Source organism: Bufo bufo, chromosome 8 (assembly GCF_905171765.1).
Source record: "Bufo bufo chromosome 8, aBufBuf1.1, whole genome shotgun sequence".
In the NCBI taxonomy this organism is placed as follows: domain Eukaryota; kingdom Metazoa; phylum Chordata; class Amphibia; order Anura; family Bufonidae; genus Bufo; species Bufo bufo.
Genome location: NC_053396.1, coordinates 161,026,044 through 161,043,603, shown reverse-complemented (window position 1 = coordinate 161,043,603; position 17,560 = coordinate 161,026,044). Strand labels below are relative to the sequence as shown.

At 42.4% G+C, this 17,560-nt stretch overlaps 1 protein-coding gene and 2 non-coding genes across 9 annotated transcripts in view; all 3 read right to left on the bottom strand.

Annotated features, from left to right (window-relative positions):
- Positions 1–316: 316 nt before the first annotated feature.
- Positions 317–17,560, bottom strand: part of PABIR2 (PABIR family member 2) — a 59,340-nt gene continuing 42,096 nt past the window's right edge. For 4 of the 7 annotated variants that reach the window (XM_040406212.1, XM_040406211.1, XM_040406216.1 and 1 more), the window contains 6 exons: positions 12,471–12,572; positions 10,933–11,021; positions 8,332–8,393; positions 5,560–5,653; positions 3,258–3,620; positions 317–977 (listed from right to left, as the gene is read on the bottom strand). In XM_040406212.1, coding sequence (XP_040262146.1) covers positions 3,476–3,620; positions 5,560–5,653; positions 8,332–8,393; positions 10,933–11,021; positions 12,471–12,572 — 492 coding nt within the window. In that variant the 3' untranslated portion in view covers positions 317–977; positions 3,258–3,475. The remainder of the gene's footprint in view (positions 978–3,257; positions 3,621–5,559; positions 5,654–8,331; positions 8,394–10,932; positions 11,022–12,470; positions 12,573–17,560) is intronic. The other 3 variants (XM_040406213.1, XM_040406217.1, XM_040406215.1) reach the window with 1 other exon arrangement.
- LOC120978300 lies at positions 8,124–8,264 on the bottom strand. The gene has a single exon (XR_005774059.1). It is a non-coding gene; the product is annotated as a small nucleolar RNA U109 (small nucleolar RNA).
- Positions 11,215–11,352, bottom strand: LOC120978298. The gene has a single exon (XR_005774057.1). It is a non-coding gene; the product is annotated as a small nucleolar RNA U109 (small nucleolar RNA).

Here is a 17,560-nt window from a genome sequence, read left to right as displayed (position 1 = left end):
CCCTAACTATGGCAATGTGGGACTGTGGTAATGAAGACGCCATACAAGTGCTGCTGGTCATTAGTCACATCCCCACCTCCTCTCAGCACTTCATGTCTTCTCATGAACTCCATTCCTACAGAGATTCAGCTGAAGATCTTATCACCTGTATTCAGGACCATAATCCCTGACAAGCAGAGCAGAGAGGAGGATGAGGCAGCCCTTTACCTCAGTGTTCTGCAGTAACTTGTCCTCCTGTGCGATTAGGAGAGGTTTTGCGTGCACTACTAGGACGGCGGCCATTTTATTTCTCCTAATGATTGCTCCCTAGCCAAAACAAGCCATTATAACTAATGAAAGGTATATGGGAATGTATTTATAATAAAGTAATATTTAAGTATTTTCAGTTTCTTAATTCCTGGAGAACCCCTTTAACTTCTGAAAATACTACTTTTTGTATTACATAGCTCCATCACTATAGGGATGTTGCAGAAAACCTTAACATTGTACTCTGCAACACCCCATCAAAGACCGAGGCCATCACTGTGGCAAGACAATCAACGGAAATATACTACAGGCTAATCCTTACTATTGTGCAGTTCCTATGTACTAAGCAGCTTTCATAAAAACACATTTCATAAAAGGTACACAGATGACAAAAGTACAAATCTTACTTTGTAGAAGTAATGTGACAACAGGAAAAAATAATTTGTAGCCATTATATATACACTGAGGTTTTTCTGACCCCATCAAAATTACACAATAGGTACCCAAGCAACTCATCAAGAGAAAAAAAAAAAAAGTCGATAGCGGCCATCCTAAATCCGGGAGTTATATACAGCGTTACTGTGGAAATTACATACTAGCAAAGTCCTACAAAATAACCTCCTGGGAGATCTGTGGCTCCTGCGGAATGAAAAGCGTGCAGCTTTATAGAACAGCTTGGTCCAATAGGTCTGTCTTTCCCATCTTTACTGGCACATCTCATCACACATGGCCTATAAAGGGTACGAGAACCACAATACAGGGTTAACGGTAATTTTACTTTTTAGAATTTGGCACATATGATTTACATTGGCAAGCATATGAACTAAAGTAACAAATATGGACCTGTGCTTCACTGTAGAGGATACCCCTAAGATTTAGTCTTATTTATTAACGTGCCCCAGGTGGTGGTAATATTTCCTACACATAAATTTGGCATTGGTGGCAAGTCCCCAGAAGAACCACTTGCATTTTTTTGGCCACCTGCAGGTTTTTCCTTTGTTTTTTGGTGGCAATTTGTCTGACCTTTTTTTCGCGTGCAGTGTGGCTAGCATTTTCTTCATCCCATCATAGAGAAAGGGATGTCAAAACACCTGAAAAAACACAGAGAGCTCCAGCACGCTCATTTTCGAAAAGCCAGAAAGGCAAAAAAATTAAATAAAAAAGTGCCACCTAATAAATAAATTCCAACAGCACAGTAACAGATCCATCCAGAACTGCCTGCCGGATCTGCTTAAATGCAGGTATGAAAAAGGCTTTGTGCAGCTCAGTGCTATTCAAGTTCTGGGGAATTAAAAGGGGTTATGCTATCTCGATAAATTGCTTTTATTCTGTTCCTTTTAGGCCTCATGCACACAAACAGGGTTTTTTTCTGCTTAGTTATTTGCGTTCCGTATACGGAACCATTCATTTCAATGGGTCCGCCAAAAAAAACAGAATGTACAATGTATGCATCCCGTATTTCCGTTCAAAGATAGAACATGTCCTATTATTGTCCGCATAACGGACAAAGGAAAGTACTGTTTTATTAGAGGCCAGATGTTCCGTAAAAAACAGAATGCACACGAATGTCATCTGTGTTTTTTGCAGACCGCAAAACACTGAAAAAGCCATACAGTCGTGTGCAATAGGCCTTAGCCTGACAATAAACTCACCCAATCAGTGTTATTTTCACCATGGCCTCCATACCATAACTCCCTATTTCTAATTTAATTTCTCTTTCCTTTTGTCTATTGCTTTTTGTCAGGGGTTCGAGCCACTGCTGCCCAGGACCACGGGAGCATGCGTATTTGCGCATGGGTGGCCTCTCAAACCGTCCACTGCTCAGCATTGTAATAGTAATCTATGGAACAGCTCCTGGGCATGTGCAGTAGCCAAAGAGCTGTTCGGAGTGCAAGCAATGCAGAGTGCAAGCAGCTGCTGCAAATAGACATGTTAGCTGTAAACTGCATCGGGTGGCGTCAGCAAAACGTTGCTCGTCTAGCCCGTCAAAGTGGACGGTACCTCCCACACAAAGTACAGGAAGCTGCGAGTTGCGGCAGGGTAAAGCAGGTGAGAATGAAAGATGGGACAACCCCTTTAACAGTAGTTTTCCGTACTGTAGCACATAAAGTATAAAAAGAAAAGCTGGCTCATAGCAACCAATCAAAGCCCATTTTGCATTTCTTATATTGCTGTGGAAAAACAAAAGCTTTCCTGTGGCTGGCTGCTATGGGCAACAAGAACAATTTTCCTGTTGGACAATGTGAATAAATGAGGCCTATTTTTTTTAGCAACGTAGTGTCTCCCCTGCACCAACAGAATTTCATGAAATGAGGAGCACCCTCTTCCTCTCTGTAAGGGCTCATTCAGACGAGCATGTTTTGCAATCCACAAAACACGGATACCGGCCGCGTGCGTTCTGCATTTTGCAGACAAGAATAGGACATGCTCTATCTTTTTTTGCGGGGACACAGAACGGAAGTACGGATGCAGACAGCACATGGTGAACAATGAAAATCAATGGAACGGATGCGGACACATAAATACAGTGATGTGAATGAGCCCTAAACCTGTTGCAACCTATACAATGCATAAGAGGATTGTTCCAATAATGTACAAACTACTATATGGAAATGGACTTAAACTTAATTGGTAATATATAAACTAACCTGCACCCCACGCACACTGGAAGCAGACATTTTATGGGTTGAACCATTAGTCAACCTATTAAAAAGGCTTCTTTGACTGTGTACAATCAATATAAATACTAAGAAGAGACTAATAACGCAAGGAAGAGACCAGGAGACAATCGAGGTATATGGATAGGGAAGTAAGGCAATGGATAACCAACAAAATGTGCAAAAACTGCCCTAGGACAATATACTGAAGGTTTTTTGTGATTCCCTCTGTTAAAGATGGCCACATTTAATGGCAATATCTAAATTAAATAACATTCTCCATCTGCAATTATAGAATTTCTTCAGAAAACAATAAATAAAAACAGAGCAATAATTTAACCTTTTGCTAAATACCTGGAACAAGCAGCAAACGGCATTGTACTGTACATAGCCTTCTGTACACAAATTACAACCCTTCCACTCCATTGTTTGAGTCTCCTTCAGGCTGGAGGGAAGATTAGAAAATATACACATACAAAAATAACATAGGAAAAAAATTACACAGGGTTACTTTCTCCCACAGTCTTTAAATATAAAGGGTCAGGGACACGGTGGCCTGGCCTTTTGTCACTTCACTTGGGTGACAGATCATCCAGTGATATGAATGACGAGCAGGAGTTGGAACAGGCGGCGGGGGAGTCGGTCACACAGCTTTCCTTAGCTGCAGAGTCAGACGAGGAGCCGATGCTGCTGCTGCTGTCAAGGTCTGAGGAAAAGCTGCAAAAATAAAATAAAAAATTTTTAAAGCTTTTTCTGGTCGAGTCACCATAAGGCCTCATGCACACGGACGTTTTTTTTTGCGGTCCGCAAAACGGATTTCCGTTGTTCAGTGATCCGTGACCGTTTTTTCTTCCGTGGGTCTTCTTGATTTTTGGAGGATCCACGGACATGAAAAAAGTCATTTTGGTGTCCGCCTGGCCGTGCGGAGCCAAACGGATCCGTCCTGACTTACAATGCAAGTCAATGGGGACGGATCCGTTAGACGTTGACACAATATGGTGCAATTGCAAACGGATTCGTCCCCCATTGACTTTCAATGTAAAGTCAGGAGTTAATATACCATAGGATCAGAGTTTTCTCCAATCCGATGGTATATTTTAACTTGAAGCGTCCCCATCACCATGGGAACGCCTCTATGTTAGAATATACCATCGGATTTGAGTTAGATCGTGAAAACTCATATCCGACAGTATATTCTAACACAGAGGCGTTCCCATAGGGGTTAATTGTGCGGATCACAGCCCCCTGTAAGAGATCGGGCGCTGCCAGGCAGCAGTCATGTACACAGTTCGTAGTATAATTCTAACTTGAAGCGTCCCCATCACTATGGGAATGCCTCTGTGTTAGAATATACTGTCGGATCTGAGTTTTCACGAAGTGAAAACTCAGCTCTGAAAAAGCTTTTATGCAGACGGATCTGCGTATCAGTCTGTGTGAAAGTAGCCTACGGCCACGGACGCGGATGCCAATCTTGTGTGCATCCGTGTTTTTTCACTGACTTGACAGGACAGGTCATATTTTTTTTGACGGACAAGAAACACGGATCACAGCCGCGGATAAACCACGGTGCATTTTCCGAGTTTTCAACGGACCCATTGAAAGTCAATGGGTCCGCAGAAAATCACGGAAAACGGAACAACGGCCACGGATGCACACAACGGTCGTGTGCATGAGGCCTAAAAGACAGAATGATGGAATTACATAGTGTAAAATTATATATTCACCGAGAGCTAGAGAAGGCAGATGAACAATGAATTGCAATCAATTATTCAAGTGTCGGCCTTCTCTAACTCTTGGTGATCAGTTGTCATTGCTGGAGAAAGTTAAGAGCTTTTCGAGTGCATAGGCCATCAGTATCTGACCCTGGCACCCCTGCTGATCAGCTGTCCTCACAGCTTACGGAGCACAGCACCATCCAATGGATAGTGGCGGTGATTAGTATTGCAGCTTAGCCCCAATTAATTGGACTGAGCTGTGCCTAGGCCATGTGACCGATGAACATGAGGTCAATGGTCTAGGAAGAGACCGCCGTGGTCGATCAGTGACAGGATATGGACCCCCACCTATCTGACACTGATGACCTACCTTGATGATAGGTCATCAGTATTAAACACGTGGAGACAACCACTTTAAGCTTCCAAATGACTAACCAGCTGTTTAATATATAGCTCAGACAGAGACCCAAACTGGGGATCCCTCCCTATTACCATGCATAAGCCCCAGTGGGAATATGAATGGGGTGGTCTTTATAAGACAAACCCTTTATAATACAGGAATATAACCTAATCTATATAACATCGTATTACACCTTCGATTCTCACAGTAGGCAGCACTGAAATTAGTGGAAAAAGGAAGAACTTCTAGAACGGGTTATGTTTCACGGTTGTGACACTTCTATATCCAGTGAATTACAAATTATATAAATTTTATAAAGTCTTCCAGCACCAAGATTTTGTATTTTACAGAGATGATTTTGTGCATCTCTTTCGGTGTTCCAAATGCCATCTTTATTCCAAATACAAGCTTAGGTTACTCAGCCCGAGGGCGAGTGAGCATGCACTTAACAGTGGGGAAAAAGCAATAGATGCAAGTGCAATCTCCATAATGCCAATCCATTCTGCAGCGCTGTACAAAACTGTATTGTGGTGATACCTACCAACTAAAATCGGACAGATGAGTGACGTCAGGAGAAAGCATGTTCGTTGTTCCTTGAAACAGTCTCTTTGGTTGACTTTCTATTTCCATTTCACCTGGTAGAAAAAAGAAAAAAAAAGAGGGAACAATGGTAAGGAAAACACGAGAATTGATTAAGGCCTCATGCACACGACCGTATGGCTATTTCAGTGTTTTGCGGTCCATTTTTCACGGATCCGTTGTTCCGTTTTTTGTTTCCGTTGTGTTTCCGTTTCTGTTCCGTTTTTCCGTATGGCATATACAGTATACAGTAATTACATAGATGAAATTGGGCTGGGCATAACATTTTCAATAGATGGTTCAGCAAAAAACGGAACGGAAACGGAAGACATACGGATGCATTTCCGTATGTGTTCGGTTTTTTTTGCGGACCCATTGACTTGAATGGAGCCAAGCACCGTGATTTGCGGACAAGAATAGGACATGTTCTATCTTTTCACGGTACGGAAATACTGAAATACTGAAACGGAATGCACACGGAGACACTTCAGTATTTTTTGCTGAACCATTGAAATGAATGGTTCAGTATATGTTCCGCATACTGAACTACAAAAACGGCCAGTATACTGAACGCAAAATACTGTCCTGTGCATGAGCCCTAACAATCAGCATTTTATTTCCTAGGTAAATCCAATATTTGGAAGACAGGCTGCCCCAAGTACCCATTAACATACATTATACACTGCTCGTTTCCATGGTTACAACCACCACCAAATCCAGCAGGGGTGGCCATGCTTGCACACAATAGGAAAAGGCTTATAGTCCAGTACCTTTTCCTATAATGTGCACGCACGACCGCCAAGGATGGATTGCAGGGTGGTTGTAACCCCTGGATAAACCATGTATAATGTGATGGAAAAATGAATCCAGTCAGCAAAGGAGGCAATATGGACAATCACTATACATTACTAAGTGCCTTGTATTAACTTTTTCTACATCATAAATGCCATTTCCTTTGGTGAGACAGCCGCTTTAAGTTCCTGCCCCACATTCAGATTCTCAGAATAAGGCTACATGCACACAAACGTTGTTTGTTTTCGTGTCCGTTCCGTTTTTTTTGCGGATAAGATGCAGACCCATTCATTTCAATGGGTCCTCAAAAAATGCGGACAGCACACCGTGTGCTGTCCACATTAGTATGTCCGTTCCGTAGCTCCGCAAAAAAAAAAAAATTGTGCATGTCCTATTTTTTTCTAGTTTGCGGACAAGTATAGGCATTATTACAATGGATCCACACAAAAAAAAACGGATGCCATACGGACGTCAGTTTTTTTTTGCGGATCCACAAAACACATACGGTCGTGTGCATGTAGCCCAACTGCTGGGGTATACTCATACTCTGTCAATTTGCTGCAGATATTTCAGCAACTGTCACATTAATCTGTATAAGGCCTCTTTCACACAACTGTTTTTTTTTCCCGTTTACGTGCAGTTTGTGTTCGGTATACGGTCCATATACGGAACCATTCATTCCAATGGTTCCGCAAAAAAAATTAAAAATGTAATGTACGCCGTATGCATTCCGTATTTCCGTTCTGTTGAAAGATAGAACATGTCCTATTATTGCCCGCAAATCACGTTCCGTGGCTCCATTCAAGTCAATGGGTCCGCAAAAAAAACTGAACACATACGGAAATGCATCCAAATGTCTTCCGTATCCATTCAGTTTTTGCGGAACCATCTATTGAAAATGTTATGCCCAGCCCAATTTTTTCTTTGCCATACAGAAAAACAGAACAGAAATGGAAACAAAACACGGAACGGATCTGTAAAAAATGGACTGCAAAACACTGAAAAGGCCATACGGTCGTGTGAAAAAGGCCTAAAGCTTGCAGAAGTTCACCCATGCAGTAGATAAAATCCATTCTTTACATCTCAATTGTAAGTCACAAAAAATTCAGCAACAAATGTGCCATATAAGAATTTATCCTAGTAAGGAATAATCTTAGATTCAGCTGCACAGTGCGTTCACACGATGGTATGGATTTTGCTGTGCGCAAAAAGTGGATGCACAAAACACGGATATTGTCCAAGTGACGTCCACACTGCGGATCCCCTGACTTCGATGGGTCCGTGGTCCACATTTGCGGCCAAGAATAGGACATGTTCTATCTTTTGCAGAACGGATATACAGATGTGGACATCACGCGTATGGTATCCGTATTTTGCAGTTTTTTGCCCTCGGTGTGTCATCCGTATTCCACAGACACTGATCAGTTGAAAGTTAATTTCCAGAGAATCTCCTATTAGTGGTCAGTGAAAAATGGACCAAACACGGACGCCATCTGTGTTGTGTCCGTGTTTTTTCATGGACGCATAGAATACAATGGGCATGTTTGGTCCACATCACAGACCAAAGTAGTGCATGTCTCCGTGTTTTTTATTTTATTTTTTTAAATACTGATGTGTGAACAGACACATTCAAATCAATGGATATGTGTGCTGTCCATGGAAAACGTGGACAGCACACACCAGTGAAAAATGTTAACGAGGCCTAAGTCTACACATTCTCCTATAAAATGACAGTAGTGTAGGAGTATTATACTACCACTCAGTCTGTACTTGACAACTGGCAGCCCTGACAACTCCCTTTGAACTTCCTCTAGCATGACTTCGATACTCTGATGTACCACGGCAAGGAGCACAAGAGTAACATCTGTCATGCAAACATCATACAGTCTATGGTGGACACAATCACACAGACACCTCTGAAATGCGGGAATGTATAGAGTACCTTTCCTCTTTATGGGGCCAAGGACACTTGGACGGATACAATTAGGACTCTGACTCCTTCTGCTAGAGAGAAGAACATGCAAACTTTTATTTGTGAAAAACACAAAATGTATAATTAGTGAGATACAAAAATAGGTAAAAATATACCTAACCTACCACAGCATGAGTCTATAACAAAATAAACATGACCTATTGGCACAGCCAAACAATCATAAAGAACAGAGGACCATCTCCGGGCACCAGATCTCCTCATCATCAGAGTAACAATTCTGATGTATGGCCAGTGGAAGGGAAGCTGTGCTGGCCCCGAGAAACAGAAGGGAAGTTGTGCCTAAAACTGGAATCTGTACATTAAATCTCTCCCTTAAAACAAATTCATATTGGAACAAATGGCGGGTTTACTTTTGTTTTAAAGAAACCAGAAAACTACGTTTTCAGGTACTAAGATATTGATGGCCTATCGTCAGGCTAGGTCATCAATATCAGATTGTTAGGGGTTTAACACGCTCATTAACCAGCCAATTCAGGCACCCGCTGGATACATCATAGTGGACAGAAGGCTCTGCCCACTGTGTAGTTTCTGGAGCCGGGATTTTGCAGCTCAGCTCCCAATCATTTGAATGGGAGCGGAGCTGCAGTATCAAGCATGGCCACTAGACAGAACCACAAGCCTCCAGCTCCATCCACTATATAGTTTAGTTTACTGGCACTGATCGGTGAATAATACTGATGGGCTATCCTGAGCATAGGCCATCAATTATCAACCGATGTAATTACAAAGGGAAAACCCCTTTAGTGACATGGGCAACACTATACTGTACAGATTTGTAAACAGTGCATGTCAGCATGGCGTTCTATAGATTAATGGACATTTAAAGGCTAAGGCTACACGATGACTTGTCATTACAAAAAATGTTGCGCAACATTACTGTGACAAATAGTCGTGCAACATTTTTTGTAATGATAGTCTATGGTGTCACACTGTGACATCCGACATGCTGCGACACAACAGTCGCACAAGAATCCAACCAAATTGGATTTGTGTGTGACTGTCGAGTCACAGCATGTCGCAATAGTTGTACCCTTTTGTCGCACTACACAAATGTCGTCGTGTAGCCGTACCCTAAATGTGTTTTATTTCTGGCTTCTATTTAGTAGAAGGATAAATATCTGGAAACTGCTGGCCACCATAGTATCTCGGATTTACAATATATTCTTTGCTTAATTCTAATCCCAACTATATTGTACACTGAGTCCTGTACAGTATGATCTGCTTCATGTCCAAGCTGTATAAAAACTGTGCATTTACATTGAGTAATGCATTCACTGCACCATTATAAAGATGTGTCAGCCCTGGCTATCTTCACCACACTCTTCGGACCTACGTCCGATTATCTCCCTATAAGAATGTGTTTCTTACTAACCGAAAGCAGGAGGATTGTCTTTCTGCTCCATATCCCAGTCCCTAACTTTATGTAACCCTACTATATTGTTAAGGAATATATCAATAGCTCACTTGTATCCAAGAGATGTTTTGTTTCCATGTGATTATTTTATTTCATTATTGTTATATTGCTTTTTTTTCTATGCAAAACTCAATAAATACCTTTTGAAACATAAAGATGTGTCAGAAGTGGAAGATGGAATGTACTTCCTTGGAACCCTTAAAGAGCTGAATTAGGCCTCTTGCACACAAATGTAACCATTAATTTCAATGGGTCCGCAAAAAAACAGAAGTTACTCCGTGTGCATTCCGTTTCCGTATGTCTGTATTTCCGTTCCACAAAAAAATAGAACATGTCCTATTACTGTCCGCATCACGGACAAGGATAGTACTGTTCTATTAGAGGCTAGCTGTTCTGTTCCGCAAAATACGGAATGCACACGGATGTCATCCGCATTTTTTGTGGATCCGTAAAATACATACGGTTGTGTGCAAGAGGCCTTAAAGGGGTTGTCCAATTGCTCGGCTTTTTCCGTCTGCCCCATAGAAACCATGGGAGCGGGGGCCGCGCATGCGCGGTACGCTCCCATTCACTTCTATTGGGGAGCCGGCTTGGTGGTGGCTGGACCGGAGTCCTCCAGCCACTACCTTGCGGGGCTCCGTTCTCTATATAGGTGCGGGTCCCAGCGGTGGGACCCGCACCTATAAGACAACGGGGGCATATCCTGGCGATATGCCCCCATTGCCCATGATGAGACAACCCTTTTAGTCTCAGGCCTGATGGTATGTTTACACGGCCAGAGGAGCAGCCGATTATCAGGAAGGAAGCGTTCCTTCCTGACAACTGACTACTTATTCAGTAGGGGTTAAGCTCTGTATTTACACGCAGCAACTCCTCCACAGTATGAGAACGAGGGATCGCTATTGCTATCTGCTGCCCAGAAATGATAATTTACTTGCCTGAACAAACGACAATTTCACCTGATGAACGAGCGATTCGCACCATGTTTGTCCCTGACAATTGGGCCAGCATTACAGCAAGCCCTGAACAAAGCAGTACACATGCCCCCGCAGCCAGATACTATCTAAACCCAAATGCAGTTAATAAACCCCCTAGTTGCTGTCACATTAACCACCTGCAATATATATCATACTTACGTGGTGAATCGTCTGGTAGGGCTGGGGATAGGGCTCGGAGGCAAGCCGTTACTGCTCACAAACATTTGCAGAGATGGAGAAAAGCATTGCTGTTGGTGAAAAGGAAAAAAAAATAAAAATCAGACAATTTCCAGACCTAAACTGCATATGATTACACTTACAGGCCACATGTAACACATAGGAAGATAACAGGTTCTTATAAAATATACTACCAAATAGGTTTGGAATGATAAGTGCATAAAAACATTAGTGGAAAAAAATTATTATTAGGAAACATTACTTTAATGTAGGAGTAATATACTACCACTCAGCATGTACTGAAAAGCTGGCAGCCCTGACAACTCCTTGGGATTATATTGCATGTATAGAGGATGTGTGACCTACAAAAAAGGATCACACGAACTGGACCTCAACATGCACAAAGGCAAACTAAATCACATGGTACCAACCAACCGGACAGGCAAATGAATGTCCAATATTAGGGCCTCATGCACACAACTGTATTTTGGATCTGCATCCGATCCGCCTTTTTTTTGGCTGAACGCATGTGGGTCCCATTCATTTACATGGGGCCACAAATAATGAAGACAACATATGGATGTCATTAACGTGCTGTCCGCATCCGTGCAGCTGTTCCACAAATTATAAAACCTTTATTATTCTAGTCCGTTTTGCAGACAAGAATAGGATTTCTATAATAGGGACCAATGAAAAGTACAAGACACACATGGCAGGTATCTGTATTTTGCGGACCACAAAACGGCAATGGCTGTGTGCACGAGGCCCAAAAGAAAGAAAGCATTCAGCCATTTAAAGGGGTTATCCCATGACTAATGTAAAATATGAAAATCAGACATCATATAGGACTTGACAATATTTTTCTAACAAAGCTAGAACCAGCCCTGTATCTCACATGGATCCAGAGATCTCCTCATTCATTGCTCTGCTAGACTTATATCAAGCTGACAGCTCAGGGGAGTGTCCTTTCTGCTACAGCTAAGGGTGTGTGTCCATGAACGCCATTGAATTTCACTTCTTAGCAATATGACTACGGCCGTGATCAAGGTCTATTGTTGACCGAAACGTTGGCCAGTGGCTCAAATTATTTTGGGATGAATACAATAAGGCAATAAAAATAAGCATTTTTCTGTAACCCCAAAAACAGAGTGGCGTGGTCTTTCCTTCAACTACAATTGACTTTGTATACCACAGAGCACCTCGCTACGCACACTGAGGAGTGCCGTTCAACTCTTTCTTCTCCATGTACTCCCTATCACACCTCAGGAGGCAGTTGAAGGATGAAACTGAGCATGTGCGGCCATCTCAGTGAGCAGGTCAAAGAAATAAAGAAAAAAAACCAACTGCAGGTGGCGCTATACAGATACATTTCATTGAATAACTCAGTGGCCATGCTAAATTTGTAATTACATGCAATTACAAAAGTATTCAGATCCAGGTGCTTGTTTGAAAACTAGAATATTTTTTGTGGGACAACCCCTTTAAGTTAGACATCAAAGGCAAACAAATATCTACAATACCTTCCCAATTCCTCTGGTGGGTGAGGGAGCTGGTGACACTGGAACAAAATCTATGCGCTTTGGGGAAGAATATTTATCCAATTTATCAAGATCATTATCACTCTGTAAAAGAAAAAAAGAAAAATAAAAATAAGTTACCAACTCACATCTGGAACATAATAACACTCACATTTAACTGAAATTACACTAAATTGAAACAAGAGACTTTTCTAATTTTACAAACTAAGCAACAAACCAAAATCTCCCAGTATTTTATAGTCGCGCTAAACCATTGTCCCGAATGTAAACACATATAAAAGGAAGGGCAAACAATATGATGCTCAGTATAATATTATTGTATAGTTATAAGAATATAGTGGCTCACTCTCTATGTAGCAAAGGACGGGTGCTCTTGCTCAGTAGTGATTTCACCCAATCATAAAATAATGTAATCATACTAAGCTATATTAATTACCAAGGTTTTTCTATATTTATTATATATTGTTAAATCAATTTTAATCTTATTTACGTTTTAACTATCTAATCACTTTTCCGGGTTTTTGGAACAACCCACAATTGGCTCCAGGTTTTCCAAGTAACAGATAAAAGCTATATAAGGACTGATTTTGTGGGGTTTCAGATATGGCTACTGAGGAAGAGGTCTGAACCTCGAAACGCGTTTAGCAGACATTTCAGAACACCCACACAAATATCGCAAAATAGCGATGAAAGCTTTCGGACATTACTGGCAGCGATATAACTAACTGCGTTAGTCGAATTTCCGCTGTCAACCAATATCACAGCAACGCTTGAATCCCGCGGGATTTGAAGCGAGAACTACGGTCATCACGTGAGACGCCGAGCCGTAGCAGGAACAAACACAAGCGCACATTCAGTGACAACACAGACACAGTGATCAAGGGGGGGGGGTGAGTACACTAAATATCGAGTGGGACGCCACCATAACCAGTGTAACGGTACAAAACAAGTAAACAGTGAGTATTAAACACGAGTGTCCCTCACTAATGTACCCAACACGGCTGTCATAAACAAATTCCTGGCAAGTATCAAGAGTAAAATTAAGCAGTTTTAAGATGGACTGAATTCCATACTGTTGAACTGTGCCATTGCCGATGCTGCCACAAGCTATTACCATTATCAAATACCACGGTCACTATAGCCACCATTACCGCTGTTTTCAATTGTTGGTACGAATAACTGAATTCTGCAACTGGTAGTAATCGCTATTATTGACCATTGTTACTATCGACTATTGCTGCTATTGACAACCGCTGCTACCAACCATTGAGGTTATTGTTGCTATTGACAACCTTGTTGACAACTACTGGAGGTTACCATTAACCACTGATACAAATTGTTAGCAACATACAAAAGGAATAACATCAATCCCCACCATAACTAACTATGGGAGCCACTAGCAAATTTTGCTACCATAGATTGGAAATATATGGATTTATAAACAATAGCCAATGATTATTTAATCTTGGTGAACGAAGATTACTGTTAATTGCACATTAGGGCTGCACGATAAATCGAAAAAATAATCGAATCGCGATAATCGGCAAATGCGATATGGCCGACCCGAAAATGCTGCGATTATATATGAAGGGGCCCCGCGCACATAACTGGCTTTGTGTGTAAAGTATTTTACTAGTGTGTGAAACAATCTCTCTCCTATTGATAACAGGTCCGGCCTCGGTACTCACTGTCACGATGAATGCACTGCAGCGAGCGTGCCGGCCGGCGCGTGACTGACGTCACTTAGTAACACTCCTGCTTCCTGAAGTGGGAGGAGTGTTACTAAGTGACGTCAGTCACGCGCCGGCCGGCCCGCTCGCTGCAGTGCATTCATCGTGACAGTGAGTACAGAGGCTGGACCTGTTATCAATAGGAGAGAGATTGTTTCACACACTAGTAAAATACTTTACACACAAAGCCAGTTATGTGCACAGTTTAGGACACATGAGGGGACACATAGGGCCATGAGGGGGACCAGCATAAGATGCTATATGTCTTATGCTGTCCCCTCCTCATGGCCCTATGTGACATTCCACAGATCCACCCCATAACGGCGTCCTCCGCAGATCCACCCCATAACGGCGTCCTCCGCAGATCCACCCCATAACGGCGTCCTCCGCAGATCCACCCCATAACGGCGTCCTCCGCAGATCCACCCCATAACGGCGTCCTCCGCAGATCCACCCCATAACGGCGTCCTCCGCAGATCCACCCCATAACGGCGTCCTCCGCAGATCCCCCCCATAACGGCGTCCTCCGCAGATCCCCCCCATAACGGCGTCCTCCGCAGATCCCCCCCATAACGGCGTCCTCCGCAGATCCCCCCCATAACGGCGTCCTCCGCAGATCCCCCACAACACGGCGTCCTCCGCAGATCCCCCACAACACGGCGTCCTCCGCAGATCCCCCACAACACAGCGTCCTCCGCAGATCCCCCACAACACAGCGTCCTCCGCAGATCCCCCACAACACAGCATCCTCCACAGATCCCCCATAACAGTGCCATCCACAGATCCCCTATAACTATGTCATACCCAGCCGCGTCAGCGGCTCATATGGGAAAATCCAAGCAAATAGACCTCTAGCACAATTCCCTTAAAATATTGCATCGCATATCGTTATCGCAATTTTTAGGGCTCTAATTGCAATCGCACAAAATTCCCATATGGTGCAGCCCTATTGCACATTATTTTATTTGTAGAAATTTTTATCTGTAGAGATTTTATTTTAGGGTAGTTTTTAACTTTAATAATAAATAATATAATGTTTATATTAACCGCTCTTTATTGATTACTCTATATAACCAGATGGTGAGTGCCTGCTATTTGGAAAAAGTAGATAATATTATTGTATATATTCCTTATTCTTTTTCATATTATATGTCTGGCATTGTAGCTCAGGCCCATTAACTTGAATGGTGCTAGAGTTAGGCGATATCAGAAATATTCCCACGATAATGATATTAAGAAATGTATTGCAATAACGATAGATATATATATATATATATAAAAAAGGGAAAGTAGCGGCGGCACTGGAAACAAGCAATATGGGTGCTATGTCTAGGGATATTGCTGCTTGCCCCAGATGTACAGGAACGAAGAAAGGACAGCACTCCAAGTAAAAATATACTGGTCTTTAATCACCCATGCAGATGGCAACGTTTCAGCTCCAAACAAGAGCCTTTTTCAAGCAATGAACACAGTGTATGCTGGGGTATATATAGTCCAACCCCCATTACATCATGATACAATCAATCAACAATAAAATGTACAATTTAAAGTGCAAAAGTGCATATACAATATCCATATGTAGATACAATTGTGTAATACCCATAAGTAAAAGATGATATAATAATACATCAGAAATATAATATATAGTGTACATATTATGACCTACAACGAGGTAATTGGTGATAAGGGACAGGTGTACACAATAGTGCAAGTAATAAAAATGATGATGCCGCAAAGAAAGAAAGAAAGTGTTGACATACCCAGCGCCGTCCACCGCATCAAACATGTCGCATATCAATCGAACCGGCGTTTGGAAACAGATAGTGCGCAGACGCCAACCGCGTCCAGTCACGGCATGACGTCACCAACAATAGTTGCGGAGACACGCGCACGGACATGCGCACTACTGACAAGAAGCTCGGTCGGCCATATTGTAAAAGGTCATTGTGTCCCACCACTGTGTATGCGCATGTCCATGCACATAAGGACAGGACAGCGCAACACGGGAATACAAGCCGTGCTATACAACAAGTATATAAAAAAGGGGCAAGGAAGGGCACTGTATCTCAAAGGACACAGGTCCCACCATCCATGGGCGAGCAGTGGAGACCGCAACACGAGTGTCACGATCCTCACCCAGATCACCCACAGATCCCCCCAAAACAAACATGTTTCAATATACCGCAGTGTGGACTGACATAAAATGTAAATCGAGGCGATGAAAAACTAGCCGAACCAAAATAACAAGTCACAATGAGGGCACTCATATAGACAAGTGAGGACATGTGGATACAGTGTATGTGCACCGGGTACGTCACACATCTTGATTCCGCAGCATCATTCATATCTGTGTGTATGTTGGTGACGTCATGCCGTGACTGGACGCGGTTGGCGTCTGCGCACTATCTGTTTCCGAACGCCGGTTCGATTGATATGCGACATGTTTGATGCGGTGGACGGCGCTGGGTATGTCAACATTTTCTTTCTTTCTTTGCGGCATCATCATTTTTATTACTTGCACTATTGTGTACACCTGTCCCTTATCACCAATTACCTCGTTGTAGGTCATAATATGTACACTATATATTATATTTCTGATGTATTATTATATCATCTTTTACTTATGGGTATTACACAATTGTATTTACATATGGAGATTGTATATGCACTTTTGCACTTTAAATTGTACATTTTATTGTTGATTGATTGTATCATGATGTAATGGGGGTTGGACTATATATACCCCAGCATATAGTGTGTTCATTGCTTGAAAAAGGCTCTTGTTTGGAGCTGAAACGTTGCCATCTGCATGGGTGATTAAAGACCAGTATATTTTTACTTGGAGTGCTGTCCTTTCTTCGTTAGAGATTATATATATATATATATATATATATATATATATATATATATATATATATATATATATATATATATATATATATATCTCTATCACGATAAATACCCATTTAGAAGAAAGAACAACACTTGGGGCCACATGGAGACATTATACTGCATGGGGGATACAAGGTGACATTATATTGCATGGGGCCACAAACACATTAAACTGTATGGAGCTGGGACCAAAGTCAGGGCTCCAGATGGCGACCAAAATGGCGACAATTTACCATTTGCGATTAGACTCGCCGCTGCAGCTCTGCAGTTGAATACAGCGGCGGGGCACCGGAGAAGATAGTTCTCTGCCCCGCCGCCGATGTTCTTCTCAGCAGCGCAGTGGAGAAGGAGTCTCTCCCTCCCCCCGGTGCTGCTGCCACCGCCAATAAGAAGAGAGACGGGAGGAGGAGGGGAGGGGCTGTGGCCACCAGTGAAGATAACTCCTTGTTG